The sequence below is a fragment of the Sinocyclocheilus anshuiensis genome, unplaced genomic scaffold (genome assembly GCF_001515605.1).
Source record: "Sinocyclocheilus anshuiensis isolate Anshui unplaced genomic scaffold, SAMN03320099.WGS_v1.1 scaffold775, whole genome shotgun sequence".
Taxonomy (NCBI): domain Eukaryota; kingdom Metazoa; phylum Chordata; class Actinopteri; order Cypriniformes; family Cyprinidae; genus Sinocyclocheilus; species Sinocyclocheilus anshuiensis.
This window is the reverse complement of record NW_015552614.1, coordinates 626,650-652,889: the sequence shown is the minus strand read 5'-3', so window position 1 is coordinate 652,889 and position 26,240 is coordinate 626,650. Positions and strand designations below refer to the sequence as shown.

At 35.1% G+C, this 26,240-nt stretch overlaps 2 protein-coding genes across 4 annotated transcripts in view; one reads left to right on the top strand and one right to left on the bottom strand.

The window, feature by feature from the left end:
* Positions 1 to 21,623, bottom strand: part of LOC107665967 (G protein-coupled receptor kinase 4-like) — a 27,441-nt gene extending 5,818 nt beyond the window's left edge. For 2 of the 3 annotated variants that reach the window (XM_016457053.1, XM_016457054.1), the window contains exons 1-12: positions 21,548 to 21,623; positions 12,070 to 12,165; positions 9,952 to 10,064; positions 9,402 to 9,479; positions 9,114 to 9,214; positions 7,910 to 8,002; positions 7,260 to 7,323; positions 6,754 to 6,894; positions 1,867 to 2,057; positions 798 to 835; positions 330 to 419; positions 37 to 245 (exon numbers count right to left, since the gene is read on the bottom strand). In XM_016457053.1, coding sequence (XP_016312539.1) covers positions 37 to 245; positions 330 to 419; positions 798 to 835; positions 1,867 to 2,057; positions 6,754 to 6,894; positions 7,260 to 7,323; positions 7,910 to 8,002; positions 9,114 to 9,214; positions 9,402 to 9,479; positions 9,952 to 10,064; positions 12,070 to 12,165; positions 21,548 to 21,599 — 1,266 coding nt within the window. In that variant the 5' untranslated portion in view covers positions 21,600 to 21,623. The remainder of the gene's footprint in view (positions 1 to 36; positions 246 to 329; positions 420 to 797; positions 836 to 1,866; positions 2,058 to 6,753; positions 6,895 to 7,259; positions 7,324 to 7,909; positions 8,003 to 9,113; positions 9,215 to 9,401; positions 9,480 to 9,951; positions 10,065 to 12,069; positions 12,166 to 21,547) is intronic. The other variant, XM_016457055.1, reaches the window with a different exon arrangement.
* A 2,832-nt stretch (positions 21,624 to 24,455) lies between these two features.
* Positions 24,456 to 26,240, top strand: part of LOC107665926 (tetraspanin-5-like) — a 7,818-nt gene continuing 6,033 nt past the window's right edge. The window contains exon 1 of the mRNA XM_016456991.1: positions 24,456 to 24,819. Coding sequence (XP_016312477.1) covers positions 24,739 to 24,819 — 81 coding nt within the window. The 5' untranslated portion in view covers positions 24,456 to 24,738. The remainder of the gene's footprint in view (positions 24,820 to 26,240) is intronic.

The window sequence follows — 26,240 nt, the reverse complement described above, 5'->3', positions numbered from 1 at the left end:
AGCACAAAAAACCCCAAAAAAGCATTAGGTCTGCACCTGTCGGCAGATGTCTTTAGCATCTTCAGAGAACTTTTCAGTGTATTCTTCCTGGTCCTCACATACACGGCGGTCCACCTCCTCTCTCTTCACGCGCTCTTTCCGCCGACGGAAAGGAGACTGACCCTGAATCATTTCGTATATTAGGCAGCCCAAACCCCACCAGTCAGGACTGAAGGTGTAGCTCTCATTCTGAATGACCTCCGGTGCTAAAAACACATAGAGAGACGAATGAGGTCAAACACTCTAGGACAAGTACTGCTGAAGAGATATGGAATGCGTTTGGCTCTTACCCATGTATCCCACCGTGCCAACGCGCCCTCGTATCGTCTCACCCTCTGGAATTTGGACGGCCAGTCCCAGATCAGAAATACGGATGTGCCCTGGAGAACGGCATCTCATTAAAACCTGCAGTATTATCAATTCCTAACATGCCCAAACATGACATGCTTCAAAATTGCACAGGGATAAAGAATGTTACCCTTAGAGGGTAATGATCTGATTAAAGAAGTTTAACAGGGAAAACTAGATGTTTACATTTTATGAAGAAAGTAGTGTTTAGTATCTAGTAGTGTTTGCTTGTGCAAAGCTCGCTGCCACAATGCAAGGGTGTTCTGGGTAAAGTCCAAGGCATTGCTATTTGGTTGCTAGGGTGTTCTGGGTAGTTGCTATGTTGTTGCAGTCCACCCCCAAGTGTAGATATGTGTAAATAAGCTTAAAAAAAAAGGCTGTAAATGCATTGGTGAATAAAAATGGCTTACCACGGTCATCTAGGAGAATATTTTCAGGTTTCAAGTCTCTGCAAAAACAGAGAAAACATTCATATTTCATAGCTGCATTCTAATAACTATAGTTCTAATATACTATAATTCTAAATACTATAACTTATTTGTTATTGTATTCACTACCATTCAAAAGTTTGGGGTTTTGATCAAAAAAGAAAAAGAAAAAGAATATCCTTACAATTTAAAATAACCGTTTTCTATTTTAATATATTATCAAATGTAATTTATTCCTGTGATGGTAAAGGTGAATTATCAGCATCATTACTCGAGTCTTCAGTGTCACATGATCTTACAAAATATGCTGATTTGGTGCTCAAAAATATTCTTATTATTATCAATATTGAAAACAGTTTTGCTGCTTAATATTTTTTGTGGAAACCATGATACTTTTTTCAGGATTCTTTGATGGATAAAAAGCTCAAAAGTATAGCATTTACTTGAAATAAGAATCTTTTGTAATATTATAAGTGTCTTCGCTGTCACTTTTGATCAATTTAATGCATCCTTTCTGACTAATTGTTAATTTCTTTAAAAAATAAAGATGCCAAACATTTGAACAGTATTGTAACACATGGTGTAAATCCGAACAGTTAACCAAGTAACTTGACAGAAGATGATATAATAATCCTGCTCTATTACTAGCACTGCTGTGATCTTGTAATTCCATACAAACTGTCTCCTGAATCTGCCTGCGGCCAAAATGGGGAACAAAAATCAAAATTTGTTTATATTCATTTTGCATAGAGTATGAAGCCTGCCAGTATAGATGGAAAGTAAAGCCTTACATTCAAAAATATACTTAAAAATGTAAATATATTCAAATCACACAGCCAAACATTGCTATGCCTGCCACAATTCAGTATCTTCAAAATTTGCAATAATCCTCATGCAAAACACAAAGAAATAAAGTCCAACTGAGTTACCACTAAACAGAATCTGTGGACCTTTTTTCATTTATATCCTAGAAAACTTGTGGAAAATCTGCAGAACGTGCAATGCATGTAAACATGGTAAAATGTGAGTGTGTTGAGATTACTAAACGCACCTGTAAACGATCCTCTCGCGATGCAGATCCTCTAAGCCACAGCAGATCTCTGCTGCGTAAAAGATGGCCCGTTGTTCATCAAAACCTGAGTTTCCCATGTTATAGATATGAAACTTCAGGTCACCACCATTCATTATAGTCAACACCAAACATAGAGCGTCCTTAGTCTCATATGCATATGCCAAACTAACCTAGGGAGGAAAAAGAGAGAAAAAGAGGTGCATTGTTATCTATTCATGAAGAAAGGATACATGAAACTGTGTGGTGCATGTGAAACAGTCAAATGTGGCTCATGAGAATGTTTGTTCAGGTGTGAACACTTTCACATAAATCATCTGGATGACCAGCACCTGTAATATACAGAAACACATTTTAAAACTCCACAGGGTTATGCCTGGAGAAACAGACTAAACTATACAGTCCAAAATGGACACACAGGAAAAGTACTGTATATGATTTTAGCCATTACAGCATCTCCATTACTGTTTTACTTTAGGATTTTTTTTTTTTTTACAGGCATAGGGTCTCAGAGATTGAAAGTAAACCTAGATTTGTACATTTTCTGAACAAAAAGTAGTGGATGACCATGCAAAACCTGCTACCACGATGTTAGGGTGGTGGTTTTCAGGGTTGCTAAGGTGTTTTGTGAAGTTTAAATTGTAATAATATTTCACAATATTTCCGTTTTTACTGAATTGTGATCAAATAACTAAGTTTCATATTTAGGATTCAGTATTTAGAAAAACCTTAAGTTGCAGTAATGATGGTGATGTTTGACTTAGCAAGCCAGTCCAGAAAGGCTACATCATCCAGTATGCAGTGTATTATCATTTTAGACCAGCATATCCTCTGTGATCTGCTGAGTGACGTGTGAGGAGACCCACTGCAGAAGCTCAAAACCGCTGTGTTAAGGAGGGGTTCTTACCCTTTAGCCGTTACACCAAACATTGTGGGTGGTTAGGTTTCAGAAGTAGACAGATGTGGGAAAGGGCTGTGAACTCACACAAGAAGCTGATGTAACATCAGCAGAAGCTGATGTGGGAACCTGCAGCTCAAGAAGACCATGAGGACTATCAAAGGACCCTTCACATCATTATGTGAAACATAACGCCAATGGGAGCCAATATGAGTGCTTACAAACTACATTTGTAAAGCAATCTAGTCATTTATCACGTCATGCCGGTTTTAAAATGTAAACAAATAAATGACTCCTCAGTGTATTATATATATTTGGGGTCAACAAGGTTTGTTTTTTAAAGACATTAATAATTTTATTCACAAAGGATGCATTAAATTGATTACAAGTGGCAGTAAAGACATTTGTAATGTTGCAAAAAAGTTATATTTCAAATAAATGCTGTCCTTTTGAATTTTCTATTCATCACAGAATCCTGAAAAAAAATTGTAGCATGGTTTCAACAAAAATATTAAGCAGCACAAATGTTTTCAACTTCTTCACTTTCTTGGGCAACAAATTTGCATAATAGAATGATTTCTGAAGGATCATGTGACACTGAAGACTGGAGTAATGATGCTGATAATTCAGCTTCGCCATCACAAGAATAAATTACATTAAAAAAATTATAATAGAAAACAGTTATTTAAAATTGTTAGATTTTACTGTATTTTGTCATGAAAAAATGTAGCCTTAATGAGCATAAGAGACTTCTTTCAAAAGCAATGAAAAAATCTTACCAACCCCAAACATAACATTTAAACCCTGAGCAATATAAATATAGATAGATATAGATATACATAATAAATAGATCAGATTAGTGTTGTCAAAAGACCCGGTATTTCGGTACCAAGTCACATCATTGGCTAAACTAAGGTCTTCTCTTTCCAACAAAAAAAACGAGAATGTTCTCTTCAAGAGACAGTGGCAAGGAAATGAACACAAAGAGTATGTTGCCATATGGCTACACCATGCGGTAGAGGGTTGGTAGGATGACGACAAAGTCATAGAAACACTGAAGAGAGCCCAAGCTGTTTCCCATCTCTTATTAGTCACGGCATTATGTCACTTTATATTGTTAGTTTACTTGTCATCCCTAACTTTTAAACATGAGGCTGTTTATACATACTGAATGAACTGGGGCTGGAGTGTGAGTGTGAGTATGTGAGGGTTTAGGGTTTAGAGCTCTTGACTCCGCTTTCTATCGCTGCTGTTGGTCAGTGTTGCTAGGCAACAGAGATGTTCTCATTTGTGAAGTAGTCTATGAGGAGCAATCGCTCCTGCCTGTAGCATGAATGTGCACAAAGACACACACACATACACACACATGCATGCTCTTGCACACAGACACACATGCACACGTTGTCTTTCTTTTAAATTTAGATGCACGTTAAATACCTAAAAGACATTTGCACACAGCTGCAAAGCTAAGCACAACTCACCTGTATGTGTATGTGGCTGTGTGTGTCTGTGTGAGCTTGTGTGTTAGTGTGTGGGTGGGTTGACAGAGGCTCAGGTGCTCTACGGCTGTAGTGGAATGAATCAGAGGCCGACATTACACTGCAGGCACTGTGTGCTATGTCTGTACATATGTTCGGCTGGCTGGCTGGTCTCTTTTAAAATCCATTGTTTTTGAGGTCCTAGAATGTTTACTGTGTGACCAAATTTCAAAAGATAAATGTAAAAAGACTGGAGCAATGGCTGCTGAAAATGTAGCTTTACCATCACAGGAATACATGACATTTTAAAATATATTAAAATAGAAAGCTTATTTAAACGTAATAAAATTTAAAATGTAATAAAACAATTTTTTATCAAATGCTATGTTTGTACACATTTTTGGCTGGCTGTTCTCTTTTAAAAAACACGGTGTGTTTAGCCAAAAAAGATAATTTTCTACAATACTTCATGTCATTCTAAAATAATTTTCTTTCAACCGTGGAACACAAAAGGAAAACTTGTCCTGACCACTTTTCTCTATTCAGTAAATGTGTATGGGTATTGGGGCTCCAATAATGACCCAAAAAAACATTATAAAAATCCTCCATATGACCTGTGCACTATATTAATAGTTCTCTGAAGCTATATAATACCTTTGTGTAAAGAATAAACCAAAATGTGAATCGTTATTCATTGAACATTTTTGTTTACATGCATTCAAGTTTAATAACAAGAACAAATTGTTAACTAAACCAAAACTATTTAAAACATTTTTGGTAATTGAAATAAGCCTGAAATACTGTAAAATAAAATATGAATATTAGGTGAAAAACTTAAATTTAAAAACTAACGTAAATTAGTTTTAATACTAAAATTATTCAAATTAAAACTGAAATAAAAATAAATAGATATATTTTAAAAAGTAATAAAAATTACAAAGCACACAAAATTACTCAAACTTAAAGTTACTAAAACTTAAAATTAAACTGAAAACTGAAAATAGAAAAAAATAAAAGCTAATTCAAAATATAATATTAGGTGAAAAACTTAAATTTAAAAACTAACGTAAATTAGTTTTAATACTAAAATTATTCAAATTAAAACTGAAATAAAAATAAATAGATATATTTTAAAAAGTAATAAAAATTACAAAGCACACAAAATTACTCAAAGTTACTAAAACTTAAAATTAAACTGAAAACTGAAAATAGAAAAAAATAAAAGCTAATTCAAAATATATAAAAAATAATATAATAGCTTATAAACACTATTAAAATAAGTGTTCCATGAAAGAAAGTATAGGAAAAAGAGAAATCACACTGAAAATCACGTTTGGAACAAAATGAGGATGAGAAAATTATAAGGCAAAGTAGTTCATTCAGTCCTTCTTAGGTACAGATTGTTGTACAATCTTTCTTTCTTTTTTCAAATTTTCCAAATACTATTCTACTTCAAATCGGCTCAAACTGATACGGTAAACCTGACGACATTATTAACTGCCTTTATAATTGCTTTGGAAGCTGAAGCTCTCGATTATGGTAAGGGGCGTTACATTTCCGACACACGCTTGAAAGGTTCGGCCAATCACAATGCACTGGGTCAGCTGGCCAATCAGAGCACGCTGGGGCTTTGTAGAAGAAGGGGCTTTGTAGATATCGACGCGTTTTAGGAAGACTGGGTATAGAGGAGCGGCAATAATGAACAGTATGTGAAAAATAATGTGTTTTTTGAACATTAACGCATGCTGATATATTCTATTTTGTTCATCCAATACACAAAATAATGATCTTTGAAAATAGCATCATATGATCCCTTTAAATGGAGAAATTGAATGGGAAAAGCAATTCAATAACCCATGCTTTTGGAAAAGTAGGTGGGCAATGTTGAAATCTATTCAAAGGGTAAATGAGAACCATAGAGTGGAAGAGTATCCTTTGATTCCTCTTTTTTTGGAACAAAAACAAACTTGAAATAGAACATTCTGTAAAACTGGTACTATTGAAAATAATGGCAGGAACATATGAACAAATCAGGAATGTGTTTCCACTCAAAGTGTGTTGTTGTGACTATTTCAAGGACTGCTCAGTGATATATGCTTTGTAAGAATATCTGTTTACCATGAGAATAGTTTAAATTCCTCTTTTTACACTGCAAATATTAAATGAATTTGTATGGTTGATATTTAGGATCACAGCCAAATAGCTGCATCTCTCTGTGATTTAGCTAGTCAGGAGGTAAATGATTCAATCTGTAGGAATTCGTTGTGAACTACTACTCTGGACTAGATTTTTCCCAACTACCCATGATAAATGCATAAGAAATTGATATTTAGAAAAATTTTCCTCTGTTGAGAACCTCATGGAAACTGAATCACAGAGAGTGTGAGTCAAAAGTTTATTGCACAAATAATACGGACAAGACCAGCATGCAACTGAGACCATCAGGTTAAGATAAAAGTAAAAAATGAGGAATAAAAAGAAAGTAGTACTTACTACAAAACTACTGTTAACTTTTTCTAAAATGCGTTTTTCATTTAATGCCATTGCTTCACCTTTTCTTTTCTTCACCCGTTTCTTCTCCAGCTTTTTACAGGCGTACATCTTACCAGTGGCACGAACCTGGCAGGCACAAACCTGGTGGAAAGAATGAAGAAGGCACAGAAAAAGAAATGCATTTTAATGACCTTTTTTGCCGTCCACTAAGTATTATTATTTTAATGTTATTTCTCTAAAATATTATTAATTTCTATATGTGTAACACTTTTTCAACTAGAAAAAAACAACTGTGCACCTTTAAATATGCCTGCTGTGTGACAATTAAATAGGTCATAAAAACTACACTCATAATCATTACAATTGTTTAAATTATTTTAAGATGATTTTGAAATATATGACATGGTTTTTATATATTTTACGTATGACATGATTTTTATATATTCTGACATAATATGTCATGTCAAATTCTCAAATAATGATCTGATAGTAATGAAACTACCCACCTCACCAAATCCGCCCTTGCCCAATACCCTGTAGTGTCTAAAAGTGTTTTTGGTTACTGGTTGCCTGCAAATGAAATACAGTTCGAGTCAATTCACTGCACAAAAAATCAATCATTTCAGAAATAGAATATAAGGCAATTTCTTTAACTATGCTTTGCAACTAACGGTTATTTTTATTAAAACTAACAGATTTCTTTTTGTTGTATTAAGGTCGTTGTGACGAGAGGGGCGGGTCCGAGAGCCGTGGGAACGGAGCGAGGCCGGTGGAGTAAATGCTAATGCACAACACCTGCGCCACTCACCGGTCTCGAGTCCCACGGAGGAGCTCCGGAAGGATAAAAGGAGGAGTGACGACAGTGTTGGACGAGAGAGGACCAGGCCTGGATATTTTGTGTTTTGTGTGCGGCAGTCGTCCGCGAGGGGCTGCCGTTTTACTTTCATTTTGTGTTTATTTTATTATTAAAGTTTTCTTTAAATGTTCGCCGGTTCCCGCCTCCTTCTTCCCGATCTACGAACGTTGTTACAGTCGTGTTAAAACTTGGAAACACTATCTTGTAGATTTTATTGTTAAAATATGAAAATCCATCATAAAAAGTGAAATCCATCCAAAAAAAAAAAAAAACAGAAAAGCCAATAGAGATGCTACTTACCTCTCCAACCACTGCCACTGAAGAAAACGGGAAAAGTACATCGCCTCCTGATATGCTGAGAATGGCTCTCCACTTAAATATTCACGAACTATCCTGAAAAAAAAAAAAAAAAGAGAAGGAATGTTTGAAAAATGCCATGGTACATAAACATAGGAAATTATACAGTATATATCAAAATACCAAATAGCCTCTGTTACCATCACTGTACCATATTAATGCCATAATACTTATAGCTAAAAGTTATTTATACAAACAACTTAGACCTTGATGTTTTGAAAACAACTGTGCTTCTATGTTATGAAAAATGTAACTAAGTTTGCAGCATCTCCACTTGTTGGTAGCAACTCTTCATTTTTTTATTTTTTTTATAATAATTAATACACTGTTTTGAATATAACTGAAGTGAATGTGGACTGAAGCTCTCAAGCTCCAAAATGACAAAAAAATTAAACATGAAAGAGCCATTGCATGCTGTATCTTCTGAAATCATACAATAGCTTTGTGTAACAAACAGACCAAAATTTAAGTTGTTATTCAGTAACAGGTTAAGAACATTTTTTTAAAGAAATTAATACTTTTATACAGCAAGATGTACTAAACTGATCAAAAGCTACATTTATTAGACAATTATAATGTTGCGAAATTTCTGTCTGATTTCTATTTCAAAATAATGCTGTTCTTTTGCACTTTCTATTCATCAAGGAATATCTGAAAAAAAAATGATGGCATGGTTTTCACAAAAATATTAAGCAGCACAACTGTTTTCAACACTGATAATTAAAAAAAAAAAAATTATTGAGCACCAAACCAGCATATTAGAATGATTTCTGAAGGATCATGTGACTGGAGTAATGATGCTGAAAATTCAGCTTTGCCATCACAGAAATAAATTACGAATAAAATATATTCAAATAGAAAACACTTATTTTAAATTATAACAACTATTTTACAATATTACTGTTTTTACTGTATTTTTGATCAAATAAATGCAGCCTTGGTGAGCATAAGAGACTTCTTTCAGAAACATTAGAAAAATTTCACCGACCCCAAATTATGGAACGGTAGTGTAATATTGAAGAAAGTTGGGAAAGTATCTTGGAGATTAGCTTTCCCCCCAAAAGTTGTAGTATAGATGTATTAGCTGTTGACTACAGTAGATGGCTGGCAAATGAACTGACTTGCCTTTAAATGACATTGTTATTACCTGGTACATTCCTGGAACAGCTCTTTACAGGGACTCTGTTCCAGTTTCTGCCTGCATTCCCCAACCACATCCTGAGCGATCTCTGGTAGATGAGCTGCCGACTACATGAGGAAGACAGTATGGGAAGGAGGGAGAGAAAACAGGAAGAACGGTTGATAGAGTGCAGTTCAAAAAAAGAGAGAAGTTTAAAGTTCAGTCATTATTTCAGCAATTCTTTCAATAGACACATGCATGCAGGAGAGTGTGAGAACAGGTGTGTGCAAGCAAAATATTGAATTAAATATTTACCCCATTATTAAAATATGTGTCTAAAATATTTAAAGCGACGTCTCTTCTCTTCTCATCCGGAGCCAACTGAAACATTGCCTAAACAAACACACACACAAACAAATAATGCTGAAATGACCAATGAGATTGCAGTATTTGCTGAATGGTAAACTAGAGTCAGTATAAACTTTTAAAATAAAGGTTCTTCATTGACATCTTTGATTCCATGAAGAACATTTAACATTCACAGAACCTTTCAGTTGCACGAAAGGTTCTTTATAGTGCAAAAAGGTTCTTTAGATTATTCAAATGTTCTTTCAAAGAAAAACAGTTCTTTTAAGAACTGTTCACTGAAAGGTTCTTTGAGGAACCTAAAATGGTTCTTCTATGGCATCACTGCAAAAGCACCCTTTTGGAAGCTTTATTTTTTAAAGTGTGCACAAAATGTGTATTCCATTAGAGTGAAGGTGAGAATGGTTCTATGTGTAAGTCAGTCTGAGAGAAAAAGACAAAGAGAGAGAGGTTAAAGAGAGATGCAGACTATGTGTATGTTTGTGCAGAGATTTCATACCACAGCATCCAGGAACTCTATGCACCGCCGTAATTTGGGCTGAGTGTCACAGAACTGCCGAAATAACTGACGACAAATTGGTTGCTTCTCACAAAGGCTAGTGTAATCCCTCTCTGAGTGATAAACAAGAGAGACAGAGAGAAAGAGGGTTAAAACTGTCATTGTCATATGATTTTTCTCATCTATAATTTTTAATAGGATCATATTATTAAACATTAAAATGACCCTTTGAAAAGAGTTCATTGTATTATGAAAATGTACTGAAACTTTCACAAATCAAATGCTTTTTCCCAGTGCAATGTGGGCATTTATTGAAGCCATGTTGGGGAATTAGTTGAAGAATTTAATATCAATAGAGTGCATTAGTGCCCACCCACTTTTTCAGCAGTATTGGTTTATGGTATTTTCCCATTCAGGTGAATCAAACATCACAATCTTTGATTTGAAGCAAAAACATTTTTGAAAATCAGACAAAAAGACTGTGTACTTGACAACTTTCACGAGGCAAAGAACGACAATCCCATGAAGCAGTGCTAATGTGACAATGAATGTAGGAGAGTAAGAGAACAGGTGTTTTTACTTTCAAAACCGGAATGCTGCACTCGATTCATCAGATTGTGTCAAAATTATGACATTGTTTAATGATTTTTATCATTAGATACAGTCGAGAAGGTCAAGTTATGTTAGATAACAATTTCTCAACATTTCTAATAGATCTCAAATCAAAACATGAAATTTGTGCCTTAATTTAGAAATAAAGTCACCTGACACAAAACTGTACCGCGTTCATGGAATGTGCCAGAGAGGGTGGAAAATCATGACAAACATAATTCAGACTGACTAACATTTTTGTGGACCTTTGGGAAATAATAAAATGCTTTAAATGTATGATATGACCCCTTTAATAAAATATTTCCTCCATACACATACAAAGTGCAAAACTCAGCATACAGCCACGACACTAAATCACAGTGATGGTGAGCAGAGCTCAAGCGGAGCCCTTGTGCTGCAACCCTACGGGCCTGGTGGATTCTGGGCCAAGAGGAAACGGCCTCAGCCGGGACTTCCTCACTGAGCCAAGGTCTACAGCTGCCTGACGCAAACACACACACACACACACCTGCCCACACACCAGAATACATTTTTAACTGACAGCAACATTCTAAACAATATAAACCCTTTAATGAGGAATACACTAGTAAGTATGTTTTGTTTAGTGAACCACAAAATAAACCAATTCTTTTAAGGAACCAAATTAAAATAATTATTTTAATATGTACTCCTTTTAAGGTGAACTAGGTTTCACAAGTAAAAAAATAAATAAAAATGTTGTGAAATTAGTTAATTATGGGTGAAAAATGTGGTACGATAGTATCTGCAACTAATTATTTAGTCCTTAATTTAATGGAATCAATTCACTGATTGTTATTTAAATCGGGGATGAATTAACAGAATTTTTGGCCAACAACAACAGATAGTTTTAATGGCTGATAATGCTAATATTATAAATCTGAAATATCCTTTTTTAAAAATGTATTTAAGTTCAAGATCCTCAAGTTGATGTAGGTCAATCTACCAAAAAAAAAAAAAAGTTTGTCTATATACAAATACAAGCAAATTGGTATTTTTAATATCTTGAAACTATGGCTGTCAATTCAGTGCAATTAATAAAAACATTTTTTAAAAACCCTGAAATGCGATTAAAAAAATGCAATTAGTCATGCCCCCTGACCCGTATCTAAAATCTGTTCAGAGGGATTTTCCTACCAATAAAGCAATTCAAGCTTTTGCGAGTCCAGATGCAATGTGCTTATACTTCAATGATATGGAAATAAAACAAACAATATTTTGCCATCTGAAAAAAGGTTTTGTGATGTCTATTCAAAGACATTAGGCCACAAAAATGTAGCCTAATTTCTTTGAATTATCTTCATTTGGGAAATCATCAATTATCTTTTCTTACTGAATATTGATATATGCAGTTAATTGTGATTATTTTAATTAAACAGGCATATTATGCAAATAATTTGAATTTACTGATTGATGACCCTACCTAAAACAAATATTCCGCCAAAGCTCATTTATGAATGATTTCTCTTTTTCATACATTCATCTTACCGACAGTGCGTCTAAGTTCCTCACACAGACTGATATGAGGCAGCTTGAGCATCTCCTTCCATTTCTTGCTCCGCCCATTCCTCTTCCCCCCTCCACCTATGAGAGAGAGAGAGAAAGTGAGAAACTATTAAGATGAACTCAATGCAAATTACAATACCATCAGACTCTGATGATTAAAACACATAGATACAGCATTTTTGCAGTTGACTTATTCCACACAAGTGTACATCCATGTACACAGGCTTTGCTTTATTGACAATCAGTGAACAGAAACAAAAACTAAATACTTTTGCAATATATCTTATACAAAATATCAAGCAAATATATATATATATATATATATATATATACACACACATACAAACATACTTCAGATTTTTTCTGATTAATTAATCAATCAAACATTCTTCCAAACAATCAAACAAACATTCTTCCCAAATAAACAGTGCCTTTAGAAAGATCATGACAACTGGCAAAGTTGTAAGATAATTTGAAATAATGGTGGGTGATATGGCTTAACATCATATCACGATTTTTTTTTTTTTCCAGGAAAATCACGATTTTATCACGATTCTTTGTCATGCTGGTTTTACTATTTTGCAAGTTGTCTGAGCAGTACTGCCAAACTAATTTCCCTATTTTAAAAGCAAAGCCTTATATAAAATAAAAAAAGAATGGCAGACATTTAGGCCAAAGTGGGCAAAGACAAAAATCTTTGTCATTATTTTATCTTTGTTTTAAACAAATAACAACAAAGATACACATTACAAATACACATAATATACAAATAAAACTAACAGTGCTTTATTTTTCAGGTACAGTAGGTGTGTTTAAAAGGTAGCATTCAAAAAATTGAATGAACAACTAAACACTATATACACTTCCCTGTATAGATTATACATTGATTCTTATTAAAACAACTGTATTTAAGTTCTTCAGTCAAGAGCAGTGAGTGATTTTTCTTTGTATTTTATTGTTTTGTTCACCCAAAAATGAAAATTCTGTCATCATTTACTCTCTCAAGTTGTTTCTCAAATGAGTTTCTTTCTTCTGTTGAACATAAAAGTTATTTTGATGAATGTGGGTAACCAAACAGTTGCTGGGGACAATGGGGACCAGCAACTGTTTGGTTACCCACAATCATCAAAAGATCTTCTTTTGTGTTCAGCACAAGAAAGAAATTAATACAGGTTTGGGACAACATGAGAGTGAGTAAATAAAGAGAGAATTACAATTTTTGTGTGATCTATCCCTTTAATGACAAGCGGCATCATGTTTAGTAGTATTAGTCTGCTGTCACTTTAAGACCTGCACGCATCTAATTTTCAGGCACACGTCCGTTTTTCTCTCAACTGCTTACTTTCACTTTAGACATAACCTACTGTGTTTATATGTAAACCTTGTGTGTTTTTGACAGTATTAGCACAATCAGACTCGCAAGATAACTTAGTCCAGTAATCAGGTGCTGTTTGACAGGCTTTTTAGTGAGCGTGCATTTCAGGTGTATGTGCTTAGAAAAAGCGCATGTCAGAACAAGACGCGAATTAAATATTTATTAAATATTTTATTGTATATAAATAATGGTAATTATCAAAGTCATTCATTTGTGTCGGTGTACTGGCACTAAAATAAGTAAAATAAATGAAACGTAAATTCATAAATTAAACCCGCGATCTGTCTATTTTAACTCTGCCTCAGTCCTGTTATTTCATAGGCAAAGTTCATTTGAGGCAAATATTTAATTACGATATAAAAAATAAAAAAAACAACACGAACGCATTATAAAGTAATATAAGGTAAAGGAAACGGTGCTGAGGTTCGCTTCGTTTTAACCATACACTGTAAAAAAAATTCCGTAAAATTTACGGTCAAAAACCGGTAGCTGTGGTTGCCAGAATTTTACCGTAAAAACTACGGTAACAACGTCTTAGGTTTTACGGTTTTAACTTACATTTACAGTAAAATACTGTAATTTCATTAACTGATATAATGTTAATATACCAACCTATTGAAGTACTGAAATCGGTTTTGTACCTTTGTAATACACTGATAACCACCAAATGCAGGTGGTGATGAGAAAGTCATATGATGAACCAAAGCCCATCACAAGCAGCATTTAAATAATAACATATATAGAAGGTGCAGTGTCATTCACACAAACGCTAAACACCATCATGGTAACACACATGAAACTGAAATCATGCAATAAACATTCATTTAACAACATTAGGTGTAACACACAACCCTAATATACAAAACTGATAAGAAAAAACTAAGAAGAAACATAGTTATTTCAACAAAAAAACATCAAATTTGAAATGTAACGCAGGGAATTCTGGGAATGTCAATTTTCACTGTATTTCACTGTTATTCACTGTATTCACTGTAAATTATACGGTCTTTTTCACTAACAAAAACGGTATACTACCGTAAAATTAATGTCCAATACATGTAATGTCCGATACAGTTTTTCACCGTATATAGTAGGGGAATTTACCGTTAACCATTTAACAGGGTTTTACTGTAGCATTTTTACAGTCTTTTACCATTAAATTCACGGTCATTTTTTACAGTGTAGGTTTGAACCAGATACTGAAGCAGTCACGTGGTTTTCAGACGAACGAAGCTTCAAACATCATAGATCACGTGATTTTGGCAAAACGAATCAAGCTCCGATACAGTGCTTTGATGTGAAATGTGTTGGGGTTTTTTTATACAAGCTTCGGAGCTTCAGCGTCGAGCATAACATCACTAGCCAGAACTGCAACTGATAGAATGTGCACTGTAGCACGATACTACGATATTTCTTCAAAAGCCAATCGTGGAGACATTTTAATCATCCATGATCAAAAATCGATAACACACACCTTGTTTTCATATAATTGTTTAATGCAAAACATACAAGCAGCATACAAGAGTGTAATCAAAAAGCTTGCTCTCTTGAGGCCAAAAGCATTCCTTGTATGCGGGAAAACAGTTTTGCTCAAAACTGAGGAATGAGAAGAGTTTATCCTCCAGGATTTACTGTAATTTCAGTGACTGCAAATTCCAGCAACATTACAGACAGCCTTACAAGTCATGCTCTTGAAAAACACACACACACAATTAATTACCCTTGGGGGGGTCGAATACTTTTAGGGTAAGAGGTGGGTGAGTAATCTGCGTCTTATTGTTTGTTTCATCCATAAAAATAAATCCATAGCAATGCAATTTTGCAATGAAGCCAGTCAATCTGCCCTAGACAGTAGTTGTTGGTCTATGTACACATGCATACAAATGTCTTTGGCTGTTGTATCCCATCTCACCTCACTGGTTTTCAACATGCCTCATGCCATGATGAATGCAATGTTTTTAAGATGAAATGTTGAGTTGAAAATGGTTCAAGCATGTCTTTTTTACATAATAAATTAACTAAATTGACAGCAACTTTAAATATTTAGTCGTTAATGCATTGTGATTATTAAGATCATTTATTTATATATAAAAAATAAACAGCAGTCTTTCCCAATTATAATTAAGATCTAACATGTTAATTCACACTGCACAGATGCACATAGTACAACGTTCATTCTTGCATATGATTATACATTGACAACACATCACTCACTCAATACTAATGCAATAACATGCATGCACGCACACATTCAACCACTGAGTTGTTTGACCGGTCAAACCCTCACACGATACAATTTACTCTAAAAGTACAGATATTAGCAACCGCTGAAGTGAGACAAAGAAAGAGACAATAATTAACATCCTTTATGCCACAAGTCAAAGGTCTGTCTATGCAAGGCTGTTAGTTTTGGAACATTTAATGTAAAGCTGGACAAACATATTTTCTGTATTTACATAATGGCACAACAAGATAAACAGGAAGAAGAGCAAGATGACTGGCTGAAAACATGAAAATCAGATAAACACTCATTTACTTCAAATCAGTTTGCCTAGTACAGACACGCAATAACTATTTCCTCATTATTCAACACAAACAGAAACACACAACTGTGAAGAAACACAAAGATTATGCCATTTCAGCATTCCCCTAAAATGTACTTGGGAAGCTGACATGAAATACTTTTGGAAAGTTGGCATGTCCTGCCCTACTCCATCTAAAAGTATTTTAAACAGCATTTTGCTTTTAATAAAAAATAACTATGCACACAGCATTTATGAGCTCAGGTTAATTGTGAGATTACAGCAATAAGGAATTTAAAATCAGTGGAAAAACTTACGAGAAATGATGACCAGTTACTTTCCTTTGTACATTGGTATAAATTATAACCTAAAACGTATAAAAATGTACATACATAAAACCTTTAAATTAAAAATAAGACAAAATAAAAAACCATAAATAAAATCAATAAATTAAATAATCAAAATTAAGAACAGTCCAAGAAAATGTTAAATAAAGTGTATCACCCCCCTTTAAAAATGTTGTTGCATTGCAGCCTGAAATGAAGATGCACACAGTTTTTGTTTTATCCAGCTGTATTTATCCAACTTATAACATCCAAGTGAAAGATAACACCAACATGTCAGAATTTAAAAAAAAACAAAAACAGAATCACTGAGTTGGAAAAAGGATCACCCCCTAGTGTCATTATTATATTAAACCATCTTTTGCTTTAATTACAGCCTTTAGTCTGTTGGCATTTGTCTCTACTAACTTTGCACATCTAGACTTTGCAATATTTGCCCACTCTTCTTTGCAGAACTGCTCAAGTTCAGTTAAATTTGATGGTGATGTTTGTGGACTGCAGTCTTCAAGTCATTCCACAGATTTTCAATGGGGTTTAAGTCTGGGCTCTGACTAGGCCATGCAAGAACATTCACCTTTTTCTCCTTCAACCACAGTGTGGTCAGTTTTGCTGTGTGCTTTGGGTCATTGTCATGCTGGAAGGTAAATCTTCTTCCCATTGACAACTTTCTGGCAGAGGGCAGCAGATTTTCCTCAAGAATTTGATGGTATTTTGCCCCATCCATTTTTCTTTCTATCCTGACAAGTGCTCCAGTCGCTGCTGCAGAGAAACACCCCCATAACAGGATATTAGCACCTCCATGCTTTACTGTAGGAATGCTGTTATTTGGATGATGAGCTGTATTGAATTTCCACCAGACATATCGTTTTGGTGTTGAGTCCAAATAATTCTATTTTAGTCTCATCTGCCTCAGAATCTTCAAGGTGCGTTTTGGCAAAGCTCAGTCTGACGGCATGTGGCCTTTCTTGAGGAGTTTTTTTTTTTCTTGCAACTTCTTTCATCCAGTTTGGAGCGACGTCCTGATCCAGGGAGGGTCTGTGTTGTACCAAATACCTTCCACTTATTATTAGACTTCACTGTGCTTCTAGGCATTGATAAAGCCGTTTTTGGATCCATCTCCTGACTTGTGCCTGTCCATAACTTTATCCCGGAGATCTTTTGACAGTGCCTTGCCACCCATGGTTGTTTGCATCAGTTGCACTACCAAGGACTGAAATGCTCCAGGAAAGCTCTTTTCATGCTGAGGTGATCCTAATGACCACAGCTAGTCACAGTTGAAAGTCAGATGGCTTTGTGTGCCATTGAGAAGGTGATTAGCTACACCTGATTGAGTTTTCAAGTCATTTTTAGGAGGGGGGTGATCCTTTTTCCATTTTCAGACATGTTGGTGTTATATCTTTCACTTGGATGTTATAAGTTGCACTGAGTAAATACAGCTGGATAAAACAAAAACTGTGTACATCTTCATTTCAGGCTGCAAAGCAACAAAATGTGATTATTTTAAAGTGGGGTGATTCTTTTCTATACCCACTGTACCTAAATCATTTGATGAAACCTTTCCATTTCCATAACTTTATTAATGTAGTAATAAAAAAGTTTATTAAAGTTTAGATGACCTCAGAAATGCATTTACGGCCCTATAATAAAGAACGGCTCTATTGTTGAAAACCAAGGCCTATCTGAGAAAATTGTTACTCAACCTGTTACTTGCTTTAACAAAATAAAGTGAAGAATATCTAATCAACTAACACACTCAAAGAAAAGAGAAGCTACTGACGCAACTGTGAACAAAAAAGGCCTTTTAAAGAAGCAGTGCCTTGCAATCTTTTTAACTCCAAGGCCACAAATATATATAAAGCTCCCTCCTATACAGGCTAATATATTTCTTTGAGTACTTCTGCTGTGATCATGACAATGCTGTTTGTTTCCCAACTTCTTTTTAACAGAAATTAGGAGTGTCAATTGATTCAAATAATTAACCGAAATTAAATGTTATTCCAGAAGTTTCAAGAACTCGCTATGTTCTGCAGAAATCACAACAACAACAACAGTTATCCTGTGGACAAATAAAAAAAGACATCTGATGTTAGTTTACATGTTGTTTTTTAAGTCTTTCAGCATTTTAAGTGGTTTTAAATCAGATTTTAAGTAATTCAGATTATTTTAATCTTGCATCACCTTAGCAGTTTGGCCTAGCAGAAAGACAAAAGCTGCAACAATATTACAATATTAATATAGGCCTATATATTATTACTTATTTAAAACTGTAGTTAACTAACATATTTAGCTTCGAAGTTAAATGTCTTCAGTGTCCTATATTATAAATTCTCCCCATTTTTTGTGTCTCTTGCCTGTTCTTCCAACCAATGATTTTATTTTCTTGGCCGCACCTGAGCCAGTTAGTAGCTATTTATTGGAAGTTTTACGCACAGCATATATTAAAGTCGAAATGGAAGTAAGGACAGATCTTTTCTTCCATATTACGACGTACATCAGAGTGTTCTATACATCGGTTGTTGACTGTATTTTGAGATGTGGGCATTATGCCCCAGTAACACTAAACTTTGAGCAAGCAAAATTTCTTCGGACACCGCAACGGTATGACCGTAATTTAGCATAAATTCAACACAAAACAAATAATAATGAATGCAGAATGTTAAAACATACAATCTACTCCACTTTCCTACAACGCTGCAGTTTTAAATGTATTTTCTTTTAATTCAGCTACGAGGTATCGATCTTCTATTGGTCACATGGCTTCACGTGATACGAATTTGCAGGTTAAGAGTAGAGGTCCACTGATAGTGGATTTTGCCGATACCGATAGCTAGGTTGGACCACACTGTTCCAGCAACGGACGCAACCCGGAAAACTATCGGCATGGATTTTTGCCGATAACCGATAGTTCCAGCAAATAACTATCAGTGCCGATTAATCGGCAAAACCGATACATCGGTCGACCTCTATTTTTTAGTCCACGGGTTTAAGGAGTTAGGTATAAACGGAGGTCGGAGCCAGCTCCATATGGGTGGGACTTGAGCTCCAAGTAGTACAAACCTCCTGGGGCTTTTGATTGATTTATTTAATGTCTTGTACATGACACAGAGTTTCAGCTTGTTTTATTAACGTCTAGACCTAACCCAACCCTAAACCTACCCCTAACAATAATGCAAAAATAGTAATTATTGTTGTACAGTGTGAGAAAAATTACGCTATATTGATGTGCGCATACTCGCGGCGTAAGTCCCTCCCACTTAGAGGTCTCCCAACCTACTTGCTGCATAAGTCCCTCCCACTTGGAGGTCTCCCAACCTACTTGCGGCATAAGTCCCTCCCACTTGGAGGTCTCAAAACCTACTTGCAGCGTAAGTCCCTCCCACTTGGAGGCAGGGGTGCGGGAAGATGTTTTAGGTTGGGGGTGCTGTATGCGTGGGGGCGGGGATAGAGGCTATTTACACTTAGTGAAAATTACAGTATTTTTTTGTGCTATGCTATTTACACTAAGTGCAAATGTAGCTATAGATTCTATTTATACTATGTTAAAATAGCAGGATATTCTGCTAATTACTTATTGCAAATAGTGGCAATTATCTGCACCTCAGCATTGTAATACATTATAAAACAGTATGCAATAATAACTTGAGTGTAAAATTTCATTTTAATTCAAATTATTAAATGGATGCCACCTTATTGGGACAAAAGATCCTCCCTACACCTACCCTAACCCTACCCGATACTTTATTTTAAACTTTTTGATTATTTCCTTAATTTTTATTATAAAATAAATGCTTTTCTGATGTGATTTGAAATTTGAAAAGGGAGAAAAAAACCCGGGGAAAAAATCGAACCCGGGTCGATCGCATCAAAAGGAATATGACACACGCTTTACCAACTACGCCACTGAATCTGACGACTGATGACCATCTTTTGTAATGTTGACTAGCCCAATCACACGTTGGTGGGTGGCGTTAGTGTAAATAGCCTCTGCCAACAAGGCGGGCCATTTGCACAGTGTAAATAGACACTCCAATTTTTTTTTTTATTCCCAACAGTTAAACAGTTGCCCATAGAACAAAACAGGGGGTGCTGCAGCACCCTCAGCACCCCCACTTCCCACACCTATGCATGGAGGTCTCCCAACCTACTTGCTGCATAAGTCCATCCCACTTGGAGGTCTCCGGCTGCAGCTATACATACTTCACATACTTCGGTTGAAGAGAACCACTCCTCCCACCAAAACGCGATTATGACTAAGGAGGACCTCCCACCCCGAACACGATTTTTATAGCCAATTTCCCCCATGTGATTGGGCTAGTTTTGAGTAGCAATTGGGCTGGTTTTGTTATCACCAGAAAGTCTGCTGTTTTTAATAGAAGATCCACTTATGACATTTTTATTTAAAAATTGAGGTAAAAATAAAAAAACAAGACAAATGCACAGATTAATTGTTTACAATAAGATCTATAACATGCATTTAAACAATATTTGAATTTTCATTTCATGCCGACTTTAAAATGAATACTGTCATGTCATACTGTCATTTATTATAGCAAGCGTTCGTACTAAACGTTTTGATTCGCCAAACTTGTTGACAAGAAGAGCAGTAGACGGAGTCATACGCGAGACACAAAAGCAGCGCCGGTACGTTGCCATGGGCAACGATGAAATAACATGTTTGGCAGTGATAATAAATAAATATATAAATAAATAAACAAACAAACAAACATTTGCCCGCTCAATCCCGCGCTTGACCAATCAGAATCGATTGGTCCAATAATACCCACTTTATCACAGATAAGACTGTGGTCCAGTAAGGAGCACACCGACCTCACTCATATCACAGTGTACTTCTTTGTGCGCAGATAGAGGGGCAACCTTGTGGCCTACAACTGCAGTTCAACCTCCGTCCCAGGTGAAGAGACGGGGATGGGTGTACACTGCGGTCCCTGCGTTATGAATCCAGGGAAAAATACATAGTAACCTCCATTAGGGGTCTGACAGAGGAGACTGAGCATAGTAAGTGCGTACTAGCATACTTAATGAGATGCTATTCAACAGAGAGGACTCTTGAAGAGGCTCATTCAAGAATGTATACAGATGTAGCGAATATTCTCAGATCCAGTAAGACGCTGAATTCAGCCTCGTCCATGCTAAAGTTAATACGGGATTCATTAAACCGCGTTCAGCGATAATTGATTGCGCCATTGCGCGTCTCTTACCTTCCCTCGCCTTCAGCAGCACGGTGTTGGCCACGATATTCTCAATCTCCATTGTCAGAAAAAAGATCCCATGCAGTCCCGATACATTTCACTTAGGAGAAAAAAGACGAGGACGGTCGCGCTGTTGGTGGCGGTGAGGATGAGGATGATGATCGGTGGTGAGGATGGTTGTGATCGGCGTGAATTTGGCGTTGGCACATTGCAGGTTAATTGTATTTCTCCATATCTCGCTGTTGAACCCCCCACCTTTCCGTTCGCCGTGGACATGTACTACTCTCTCTCCCCCTTGTTAGCATTCAGTGCTCAGCAGTCCTTCCTGTCTCGAGCACTCGCTTACACCGTCAGCTCTGGAGGAGGAGGGATCATCTTACAACCAGAATGTAACCCAGCAGTCTCAGAGTCATCAGGGTATTTACATTACTGCCAAAACCTATACAATGCTTCATGCATGAAATGCACCTTATCAATAAAATGTTTCCTCTTTTTTTTTTAGGTTTGTTACCTAGAACCAACACTGCAACAATGGAAAAAATATTAAGGACAGATTTTCATTTATTTAAATATTTGTAGTGAAATCGAATAACTGGATTTTTACTTATGTTAGAATATTAAAAATGTACAAACAGCATAGAACAATTCTATGTTTTGCAATTTTATTATACTAAACCGTGTAACAGACACTAATGTGTATATGGCAAAATCTAATAGCTTAACATTTTATTACTTTTTATCTAATAGAATTAGTAACTAGCTTAACATGTTATTACTTTTTTATAAAATGTAAAAGGTATAAAAAAATATATTTAAAAAAAAAGAAAACAATTCACATCTGTGGTTCTTAAACAAAGTCCACCAGGGGCCCTCAGCAAATGATGTACAACATATAAACTTGACATTTCATTTTAATTTGTCCAGAACAACAGTTTTATTTTTTTTATTGAAGAACATACAGTTCTTGAAACTGGAATTATAAAATTAATGATGGTTAAATATTTTAATTAACACACCTAGTAAAACGTTTGCAAACAGCGTTGTCATCAGAAGTGCTGAAGCAATCATTTATGTGCCTACATGTTTTAAAATGAAGTTTACTTATTAAGAAATTGTAGTCACTTTTTCAAATAAGGTTTCATTGAAAAAAATCATTACTGTGAACACTTCAATGAATTTCAAGGAATACATATTTTACATGTGTTTTACAATTTGCTCAATAGAATCAGCACTGTCTGCAACAATGGAAAAAATGTCAAAGAGATTTTTATTTAAATATTTGTAGTGAAATTGAATTTAGATGGATTTTTACTGAATATTAAAAATGATCAAACAGCATTGAATAATTCTGTGTAACAGTGTAACCGATATTAATGTATAGAAATTCACTTACAAAATATTTTAAAATGTGCACTGTCCATTGATTTGTATAAGATAGAATTATTTACTTGTCATTTATCTTGTTCATGCAGGGTGCTTATAAAGTGTTGCTATGGTAGTTTGTACTTTACGCAAATAAGGTTTTATAATTTTGTAGTGTGTAGATATAGATCAGCACTGTGAACTACATATAATGACTATATATAGATCATGCATAAGATGGAGTATTGACTGCATGTAGTGAGCTTTGTGATGGAGATGATCTATGATGTGCTCAGTATAATAACTGTATGATAACTGCAGGGATTTGCTGACTCATGGAGGTGAATGTGGATGACCTTAATGCGGAACAGTCGCAAGGCCTTGGATTTCCACTGCCCTTGGGGTTATTACAGCGTGCTTCACTTTTACACAAGGACACACACACACATTAGATACAACCTCTGTCTAGACAGCACATTCAGCTGTCTGATATTCCAAGACACTATCCCGAAATAAGCTTCCTATATTAACCAATACACAATACTAAACCTTAAGCTAACCCGTTTCATTCAGTGTCTCTGCAAACGAATGGTTTCACTGCATGGCATGACACGAGTGAAAAAAATGTGCAATTCATGTGAACCTTTGATCTGTCTAAAATTCAAATTGAAGAAAGCAAAGCTCTTCAAGTACCTTTTTAGATCAGTGTGAATTTGTAAAACCATTATTCAATATGAAATCCATCCACATCAAAGTACTAATGATTTAAGAAGATTTTGAAGGAAAGCATTTCTGAGTTTTATTGTTAAGCACATGTTTTTGTGATCCACAAATTGGGACTGTAGTTATTAAAAAAGCAATATTATTTACATAATTGCTGAGCTTAATGCAATCCAGTTGTTCACAGTTTTGCTATGCATATAATTACTAATGTTACTGACTAATTTCACAATAGTGTTTTAGGATTTGGTTACTCTTATTTTGAAATTACAGCCCTTGCTTTGTCCTATGAGTGTGGTATTGTAAACTGCTGCTCCACAGTGGAAGTTAAATTGTGATTAATTGAATGTTCATATTATATGTTAAAGGGACAGTCCAGAGCGTGATAATAAAAACACATGCACCTCAGAACAGAAGATCATCTTTTCCTTGCAAAATTACCCTACATAGATGTTTTTTAACGATAAATCCATCTGATTTTGCGTCTAACGTTTTTTCAGAAATTATACTGCTACAACTGAGAATTAGACTTTGAAATTTCTCATTACACAATTTAAAAGCATAAATAATAAATAAAGTTGCACAATGTATTTTAGATGATTTCACTATATGTCACAATGTATTTACACATGCATATTGTACTTTTTCATATTTTATAATAATTCTCTAGATAATAATAGACATAAATATTATTATAATTATAAATATTCGCGATTTTATCAGTTATGTAATTATCAAGCCCAATGTTGATGCTCTTTCTTTCTAATTTAGCTCCAATTATGGAACCTTTATTTTGAAAAACCGTGTTACGACATAATTCATTTAGCCGGAAGTGACTCTCGAATCTTTATTTGCAGAGGACTGTTCGTCCCGTTATTCTCTGGAATTATTATACTTTTTTTTTTTTCAATAATTATTTTGTTTTTTTTCTAAGAAGCAAACTGCTCATTTCGGCGAAATAGCCGAGTGTGGCATTGCTGGCCAGTCTGTAGAAAGGTCATAAATATGGTGTAAAAGGAAGAAGCGAGTTCTCCAGTTGGTAACTGTAACTTAGGCGATTTTTTTCTCCATCATTAATAATAACCGGGAGGAATTTCTCTGTTTTATCAAACGCAAGTATGTCAGGAAAACACTTCAGCGTGCACGAAGTGGGTTGTTGCATCAAATACTTTATATTTGGATTTAACATTATATTTTGGGTGAGTAGTGCATTGTTGACATTGTGTGCGAGCTGTGAGTGAACAGTTTTACATTTCGTCGCCTGGGGTTTGCATTAAACCAACATCTGGGTGTCTGACACATTGGCTGTACCTCAAAACCTAACGAGTAAATACTTAGACAGCACTGTCGAACGTTTCAAACGCGTTTATGATGGCCAAAAACTGTCGAACGTTCTAAATTCACCCCTAAATTGTGTAGAATGTTCGGACGCTCATTTTAGGGCATCATCCGTTAACGTTACATCTTTTAAATACCACGATACAAACAAAATATATGCGAACTTTCAAAAGTGGCTTAATTATCTTGCACAGATATCGCAGTTTGAACATTCCAAACGCGCTTATGAGCTCCAGACATGCATTAAGAACTTTCCGAATGCTCTTCTGTTACTAAGAAATAATGTTCAAACTTTCCAAACACTCTTTATGCTTTTAACAAATGCTGCTAAAATGTTAGAAATGCTGTTATCCTAAACAAAATACGGTTTGAATGTTTCTAACATGTTTATCCGTTTTGGGCTCGTTACTCCAAACATGTAATGTATTACTCGTTACTAGTTATTAGTAACTATATTATTAGTTGTTACTTTCTGCCAACAGTAATTAGTTACACTACTAGTTACATTACTTTTAACTCATGCCCCACAGAAGTTGTAATTGTGTATCTTCCCCATAAAATTCTTCTAAAATGTTTCTAACAATATATTTATTTCTGCCCTATCATTTGATCGCAGTCAGAAGTTATTACAAACACCAATGGTGATTGATAGTGGCTTTTAAGTAAAAGTGATGTATTAATTGTCATGTGTAGCTTGAAGCTAATTGTAGCTATAATTTCTCGGTTACCCATATATGATTACATTTCATGAAGTATTTTATCAAAAGTTCATAAGATTTTTAATTATAGTAATATAATTTATATCGGGGTCAGAGGGATGTGGGTGGGCAAGCCGTGTAATGCCAGAGTAAAGTAATGCCACAACTTCCATAATTCCACAACTTACACATCTGTGTTCAGAACATCATATTCCAAGCTTTCCTGATGCACTTGTGACTTCATGTGCCTGTGCGAGTCTGAAAATTATGAAAATAAATTTAGGAATTATTTGATTGTTGGATTTCAAATCAGTAGGGGCTGAGGCATCAGTAGTAACTAGTAACAAGCTGTTTTATGGATGGTAACTGTAATATTATTACTGAAATCTTATTAGTAATTAGTTACACTACTAGTTACTGCAAAAAGTAATATTATTACTGTAACTAGTTACTAGTTACTGCCCAACACTGATGTTTATGATGGCCAAAAATGATTTCTGCTGTTCCAAACATGCTGTCTGCACAGGCAGCCTATTAGGTTTTGAGACACAACCCTTGTGACAGGTGGTTTTTTGCTATCATAA